General features: G+C 32.4%; 1 protein-coding gene across 1 annotated transcript in view; it reads right to left on the bottom strand.

Annotated features, from left to right (window-relative positions):
* The window catches only part of LOC119645086 (E3 ubiquitin-protein ligase HUWE1), a 25,172-nt gene extending 18,648 nt beyond the window's left edge, over positions 1–6,524 (bottom strand). Inside the window, exons 1-7 of the mRNA XM_038044981.1 lie at positions 6,193–6,524; positions 5,775–6,014; positions 5,480–5,701; positions 4,112–4,383; positions 3,581–4,044; positions 1,734–3,511; positions 106–988 (exon numbers count right to left, since the gene is read on the bottom strand). Coding sequence (XP_037900909.1) covers positions 106–988; positions 1,734–3,511; positions 3,581–4,044; positions 4,112–4,383; positions 5,480–5,701; positions 5,775–6,014; positions 6,193–6,459 — 4,126 coding nt within the window. The 5' untranslated portion in view covers positions 6,460–6,524. The remainder of the gene's footprint in view (positions 1–105; positions 989–1,733; positions 3,512–3,580; positions 4,045–4,111; positions 4,384–5,479; positions 5,702–5,774; positions 6,015–6,192) is intronic.
* Positions 6,525–8,718: the final 2,194 nt, after the last annotated feature.

Here is an 8,718-nt window from a genome sequence, read left to right as displayed (position 1 = left end):
ACACACACACACACACACACACACACACACACACACACACACACACAGTGCAAATATCTGCAAGTTTAATGCAGGTGCTTAGTTTAGTAGGGCTAATAAATTTACCTTCTTTATAATATTCAAATTCCAAATGTTTTTTTATAGTTTGATTCTTATTATGAATTTCATTGATACGGGCTTGAAATTGCTCTTGGAAAAAGTTTTGTGGTTTTACTATGTGCTTTAAAATAGTCATTATTGTGGTTGTCATCAAAATTCCATAATTTGCAATTGGTTCCCTATTCCAAAGCCGTCTCACGGCATGTATTGCGAAATTATGCACTTGTATAAGATAAAATATTGGTTCGAATTGTATTGCGTTTGCATCTTGACCAGCTTGCGGTGACACTTCATAAGGCGAATCCAATATACCGGTAGGATTGACCATCTTCTCAAGCAGCTGTAACCATGCGTATAAAAATTCACCCGAACCTTCGGGAAATTCACAATTATCATCGGGACAATCTTCAAGTATATTTTCAATTGTCAATGTCTTTTCAACGGTCATATTATATGGACTATTATTTATTGATAATGCCCAGTAAAACATTTCAAAAAATGCTTTTATTCCGTTTTGCTGATAAAATTGCGATATCATCAAATGGAATGCATTCCTCTTATCGTCAAAGAGCATTGGTCCAGTAAAACCAACCGAACAAATTAAAAATGTGAGCTTCAATTTAGCAGCCGGTTTCGATTTTAAATTTTCATGACAAAAACCATTCACTAATATTGAACTCAAAACTCGGGCTATGGATCTAGCCTCGGGAGTTGGATATTTACTAGATGATATATTTGTAACAAAGTCATGTACACGTCTTGGACGCGATTGCGGTGACCCAACCGATAATTTTACAAGAGTTCCAAATAATTCGGCCAATGCTCGTCCTAAGCGAGATGAGGCTGCTAAAAGGCATTTCGTGCACCGAAGTTGATCTTCCAGCTTTACCTGAAAAATTTCAAATAACTCTATATATATATATATATATGTATACGCACTTATATAAATATACTGTTAGGGGTTTTGCATGCTTTCTTCTACTTCAATTAAAAAAAATAAATAAATAAAATAAGCAAAGAAAATTTAGATCCAATTAATAATACCTTCTTACAATTTTTATACTCCCACATCATTTGTGGTATAAGGTGTGTACAAGGTGTGCAACTATAGGTCGCGATTTTCCGAGATATTTCGATAAAATTTGCTATAAGAACACATTTTTTTGTTTTCTCATACAACGCAGAATGCAGAATATTTAATGAGGGGCTGACAGACATGACTCATAAAAATTTCTTTCATTATTATTAAAAATAAAACAAAGCCGTATAACTGAAAGGAATGCGACAAGATTTTTTTTTGTTTTAATTGAACCCGAAGCATCTTTTGTTAAACTCGATGGGTAACATAAACGATTATTGTTCCCAACGCAAAATACGATACGACTGAAACTTACCACCACCAAAAGGATTAGTATTTCAAATGCTATCAAGTCGCTCATTATCATTAAAATGGACAAAAAAAAAAAAAAAAAATGTTTATATAGGTTGTAATATAAGCTAAAGATAATTTTCAATTTTCTTCTTATTTGATATTAGTGAGAAAAGCGTAATCGATCGAACGAATAGAAAATATTAACATGCGGTACTTTGGGCAAAAAAAAAAAAAACAAAAAAAAAATTTGTGCATTATTTACCTTGCTTTTTAACGCATTTTGATGATCGTCGGGCGTTCGTGCTTCATCACTGTTACTTTTTGTATGCGTTGCATTTTTCCTTTCAACCTCTATCGGAAATGACATCATATTGCTCCAGCTGAACGATAAAGCTGTTTGATTAAGCGATTCTTCAGAACACATATTTAGGAGTATTGTACTTTCCCAAACTAGTGATATATACAATTTTACCAATTTTTGTAATAGGCGTAGGCCAATATCAGCTTCGCTTCCCCATTGCCTTAGCAATATTGAACGCATATCGTTTGAAGCATTTCGACATAGATGCACAAGCATTACAACATAACCATGTACGGCACTCATTTTATGTAGTAAAGGAGTAAACTCAGCATTCGAAAATCCTTCGTTAACATTCGGGCACGATAATAGTTCGCGGAAAAGAATACTTCCGTTAGGAAAATCGAATTGTAAAATGAGTGGCTCTAACTGATCAACAATTTCCAGCAGTTGCTGTAACGAAATATCGATAACTTTTGTTTCATGAGATACGTTCAGAATAGATTTGGCGACATTAGCTACAGCCAGTGCCGTAGTTGAAATTGGCGAGTCAACGGGCAAATTTGGTAGAGAAAGCAATTGTAGCAATGGCTTTAGACCACCGTAAAGAACAAATTCTCTACAGTTTTCACCATTTGAGCTGTTGCTAAAAATAGCCTCAATAAATTTCATAACGTTTAAGATATAGTCGATTAACGGAATTGGCTCTCTTTCGACAATTTTCGTTGAAGCTCCGTGCGGCATGCACGCTTCTGGAATTTGACTTGTTTGAGTTTGCTGCTGAGACACAGATGATACCTCATCGTCATCTTCATCATCATCTCCACTGCTGTCATTGCCGTTGTCTTCCGCGTCGGGGGTATTGCTAAAATTATTTGAACTGCGGGCAGTTTCAGTATGATTGGCATCGCCCGTTATATTGACCTTATTGTAGCCGCAATTCGCATTATTGTCTTTGTTAGCACGCCAACATATATAGTTTATATCTGAACCTAAACGCACTAATTCATTGAGCAAACGAACAATCGCTTCGGTTGCATCCGTTCTTAAATATGGATGATGTTTCATTAAATCGTCCATCGCATTTCCTAAATTGGTTGATGTATCTCCTAAAGGATCTGATGAGCGGCGTCTACGCATAGCAACTAAATAATCTGGCGACAATAGAACTTTCAATAGCTTATCAAACGGATTATACGACATAAACTCCATTAAACCTCTTTCGTTTAAGCAGAGTGCAGAAAAGACGTTTGGTAATGAAGCTAAAACTTCTCTAGTGGCTGGTACCTCCTTTTCTAGTAGGCTTTGTAATATTACTTTTGTTAGGCCCGAGTCTTGCAAAGAGGAAAGTAAAGAGGGTTCATTAAAAACATAGACAATTATAACGTCAGTAGCCAGTAAGAATAGAGAAGGACCATAAAATTCGGCATTGAAGATAATATGATGCAAAGAATTTGGTAAACTTGTTTCCATTATATTGCGGGTTCCATTAAAGTGTGCATGATCTTGTATAGACTTCTTAACAAAGTTTAATATGGACTTTAGAAGCGCTGCCCTTTGTGTAACGCAAGCAATCTTATTTGATTTCGTGTTCCGTGTTATAACGAATTTATTACTTAAACGCTCTTTGGATGATTTTGCGTAACTACTATATTCTGGATATTCATTTTTATCAGCTACGGCAGAGCATTTAGAATCCATGCGAACAGAATTACTTGAATCATCACTTTCATGGTCTAATTCTAAAAGAAAAAGGTAAGCAAGAATGGTCGCGTCAACATCTAAAATATTATTTAATTATGTAAATATACCTTTCGGGTTGGAAATCTCGTCAACGGTATCATCAGATTGACTTTTTACAAGTTCCCTAGTTATGACTTCACGACATATAGATACCTCTTTTTCCAGTCGATCGATAAAAATATTTATTCCATTATTTTGATGAAATTTAGCAATGTCAATATTAGTTATAAGGTCAATAACTCGAACAGCTCGAGTAACGAAGGTAATGTGCTCAAGATCAACGCCAGTCCAACTTATTACTCGCAAAAGTGACTGCATCATACCACTTTTTATGAGAGCTTGTCCCCCGGATTCATAACTAGCCAAATGATATAATAGGCTAAATAGAGACGTGGCCAATGCTAACGGATAATTATAATTTTCAACATCACTAGTCAAATTAGAAATGCAGTCTTTCACTAATCGTGGTAACATTCCCGTCTGCCTTTCTGCCCCGGTATAATATATTATTTTTGATAATCTCGATCCGGGTCTTAAAAAAATTTTTACAAATAGGATATAAGAAATCGCCTATAGCTAGAGAAATTATTATAATATACCTGGGAATATTTGGATTACGGTCAAAATGTAACATTGACGTAAGCGTCCTTAGAACAGCTGCACGTATGTCTATTAAATGCTTGTCTTGACGATCAATCAACTCGCAAAGTTCTTCTCCAATTCCAGTGTAAAGAACTCTTTCCACATTATCTTGAAGCGCATTAGAATATATAAGAACTGAAATTGCTTGTAGACGAGCTTGAACAAATTGAAGTCGGAGTTTCATATTTCTAAATCCAGAGACTAATCTGACTCTGTGGGCAATACGCATCTAAATATATTAAAGTTCATAATATTAGATGTGAAAATCATGACAATGACAATAAGTACTCAGTTATATTGGTTGATGTTTGCTAACGATTTCGCCCTATGATGGAAAAATGTTCAAAGATTTCTCTTTATTTCCTTCAACAATTTTATATACGTAGAGATAGCAGCTTTTAATATTGAAAGTGGGACAACCGAAACAAAGTCAAACCAAACTAAGAGATTTATTACTTTTATCTTTATTACAAGGTTGGATTTTGTAACATTGGAAATATGTCCAAAATCAAACACCAAAAGTTGCTTTCTTATTATAAAGTGGAAATGCAGTTTTTTGGATAATCGGCTTTACTTGTAAGTAAGTAAAAAATGAAAAAGATTGTTTTCGTGTTTGAACAATGTGAGTGGTTCTGTGATGTCGATGAAACGGGAAATTGAGATCTAAAAGTTCGCTGTCCTTTACGTCAGGACTAGAATGTTCTTTGCAATTGAAATTTTTTAAAATGTGCCATAGTAGCTTAAGTTATTATGTAGCACTTTATTGACGATTAAAAATCGGGCTTTTAATGTTTTAAGACATTTATTAAACTATTGAAGACTTATCAAAAATGGTTTGCCTGTGCATTTAAATGTGCACCTAAAATTTTCATATCTTAATTAAAATGAAATATATATACAAATATGAGTGCAAAAATTTAAGAAGCCATTTGATTCAATTCAGAGGACTGAATGAAGGAGCAAGCTAAGTAGCCAAAAAACTTATTAAAAAGTAAATTTGGAAAATGGGTTCACAAAAATGTTACTTAGCATTAGATATGATTCTTCTAATTGATAAAACCACTCATAAGTGAATACCACATTTCCCAGCTAGTTTATATTTCAGTGAACAAGCTAGAAAGTAAAATTGAAAGTAAATTATTTTGAAGGATATAACTATTTTGTGACAACAACAAAATATGGAAATAAACAATTTTCATTGAAATTCTTACGAACTTTTCTCTTAATAAACATCTTTAGCACCTGCGAGTTGCAATAACGGTTTGAAATAATTTATGCGATGGCCTAAGCAACGATAGCAAATTGTTATATTCTGCATAGATTACCTTAACTTCTTCAGGCGGATTCGGTATGCCTTCGCAAAGTATTTTTACTACTTCACTGGAAGAATATTTTTGGCAAAGTGACTTCATGTTTGGTATCTCCAAAACTACCCTTTGGCCCTTTTCATTGACATATTCGATAAATAATTGATTAAGAAACTCATCTTTTGGTTTCCTAAGGCAACAGTCAATTAAGGATAGACCATTATTTGGATCACCCCATCTCTAAAATAAAAATATAAAGACATTAGTTCACGCATATATATATATATATATATAAAAAATTTATATATTTTACTTCAGCAATATTAAAAAGTTTTCGCAGTAAAATATCCTTCTTAGCCAAGGATAGACGAGGAATGAAATTGCTGCGTTTTGAAAACATATAGAGTAGGTTTAATATCGCTAGCACGATATCCATATTTCCAGATGATAATAACTCTGTAAGATGCTCAATAGAGTTATATAGATGCCGAGAAAATGAATGCTCTATCAAGAGCGTTGTAAAATGTAGTACGGAAAGTAACAAACGCACATCCTTGAAATATATTAAAAAAAAATAAAAAAAAAAAAATGGAAGTATTAATGCAGCTTTGCAAAGTAATTTAGTTTTAATAATTATAAAATAAGAACCAAATTAGGAAAATAGAATAAGTAATTAACCTATAAATGTTAAGGTTGACATGATTTTTCCAATTAAATAGAAAAAACTTTACCTGGTCAGAGAATGAGACGTCACATTGCAAAATATGCTCGTTGCCATTAACAGGTTTCGCAGCTTCTTCTAAAATACCATCGAATCTATCCAATGTGTTAATCCAATGGTATAATTCGCATTTACCGTAGACCCATACTTTTACCTTTTCTAGAAAGTTTAACAGTTCGACGGAACTATTACATTGAGATATCTCATTTATTAAATGAAGACATTCAGGCGTCAACTCCGAAGAGCCCTTTTTTACTTTTGTCATATCAACTTTCATGGTTTTAACACACTTCTAACATACACGTACAAACATATACGAACATATATACTGGCTATAAAGTAAAAATTAACCAAAGCTGGACTACGATTTTTTAAAATTTTAAAATTACAGTTAACATGTCCAGTTATTTAATCGCAATTAATTCCTCTTTGATTTTTTAACGATTGAAAATTTTTACAAGTCTGCAAATATTTCCTAAGCCTACCAAGAATTAAAGAGTTGCCATACTCCATAAAATACATTTTTATAAAATCCATACAATCCACAAATAACCAAAAACCAATCGTAGAGTTATCATGCCTTTTCCAAAAAAACCGCTCAATCTAACCTATGGGAAGTTAGATAATTTTGTCATCGCTTCAATTTGTAATCAAACGAATTTTGTTACAATTTAATTCTGTTAGTATATTGTAGAGAAAATTCGAAGCTTCTCCTATTTTTTGCTCAAAATATAAAATAGATTAATATATGGAAACAAAGTAGAGAGTTATGTTAAGACGTTGCCGTCTAATAGACGTCCCTATTTTTTATTAACCCGAAAAAAATATTCATGAAGTCACGATTATTAAGTATATAACAAAGTTTATTGTTTATGCTTAAATACCAGATATATAACCGTACTAAACTAAAATACTTAGCTATGGTAGCTTACTATAATCCATCCAAAGGTGTTGTTTAGATTTCTAACTATCGATTACTTTATAATTGTTTATCGATCTTTCTATCACGTTTACGAAGCCTTATGGGAATTGACAAATGATATGATTTTGCATGTATTTTTCTCTTTGCGGGCCGACACAATGAGGCGTCATTTTCATTTTTGGCTTAAAAGCCCCCAAGCGGTAAGCACGTCAGCCGTGCTACGGGAAAATGTAAACAAAAACATATAAGTTTAAAGCCAAAAATAAGGAAATCAACTCAAATGTAAACAATAAATTTATAAAAAATAGCAATAAGAAAGTTAATATACAAAGAAACACGCTTATTTATTGATTAGTGATAAAGGCGATTTTTATTATGTATATGTCGATACATATATATATGAGGTATATTTATGTATTAACTGATTCATAATTTGAAAACTACCATCCATTAATGTTTTTGAAAACAATTTGATGAATGCATTTCAGCTTGAAAATAAATGGTCTTCATAGCTTGTTTTTCATATCAATAGTTTCAAATAATACATAGTGTAAACCCAAATTGTATATCGCATAATACAAAAAAAGTGCAAGATACACATAAATTAGATAACTTTTAAAATTTTAAAATAAATTGCCTTTAATGCGTGTTGTGCGTTTTTTTCTTTTTGCTTTATTTGTGTTTTACGTGCAAACCATATGATTTGTAAATTCCCATAAAGTTTTGTAAAAAGTCGCCAAAGTTGTAGTTCCAACTCGAAAATAGGAATAACACTTAATTATGTAGCCCCCTAACGGCTTGCACGTGAAAAGAATATCAACTAATAGATGGCCACGTATTGGTCTAACTGACAACGCTTAGATGCAATTAGACTGATGCAGCCAAATGCAAATATTAAAAAGTAAGAGAAAGTGTTGAACAGAGATAAAATATATGACAAGGCCTTGTATATTTTATATATTATTTTAAACGAAAAAAGGTAGAAAAGACAACAAGAAAGTTTTCACTACTTTCCCGACGGCTTTGCATTTTAACAGAGGTTTATCCCTGTTAAAATTTATATATATTAGTAAAGTATTTTAAATGTATACTAAAGCTATTATATAAATAAAGCTGTTTATAGTTAAATATAAATTATATAAATTAATATACAGCAACAGGAAAGGCCAGTTCTTCTACTACTATTACTACTTCTTCTTTCCTGCTTGTTGAAGATGTATTAAAAGCTTTTTTCTCCGATAGCATGCTTTGCTTTTTCGAAACAATTTATTTTTTATACAAAGCAAGTTATCCTCATCACCATCACTTCCACTTTTCTGCACGCTGTTTGAAAACGTGCAGAAATAAAAAACAAATTATAAAAATAAGCATCAAAAAAGGGTGAGGAATCCATACCTTGGGTTATTTGCTTATTTGCTTGAAACTTAGATATATTGGGAAACTTATCATTTTTATTAATATTGATCTTCTCGTTTTGATCTAAGATTTCATGTGTGCTAATGCAGGCAAATAAGTCATCGTCATCTTCATCCCAATCATCATTTTTACTTATCCCAGTTTTACACTAAATCTGAAAATCTGCACTAAAGCTGAAAAATTTTGGATTAACTTAAA

Source organism: Glossina fuscipes, unplaced genomic scaffold, assembly GCF_014805625.2.
Source record: "Glossina fuscipes isolate IAEA_lab_2018 unplaced genomic scaffold, Yale_Gfus_2 0, whole genome shotgun sequence".
Taxonomy (NCBI): Eukaryota; Metazoa; Arthropoda; class Insecta; order Diptera; family Glossinidae; genus Glossina; species Glossina fuscipes.
The sequence above is the reverse complement of the archived record's forward strand: the minus strand, read 5'-3'. Positions and strand labels throughout refer to the sequence as shown.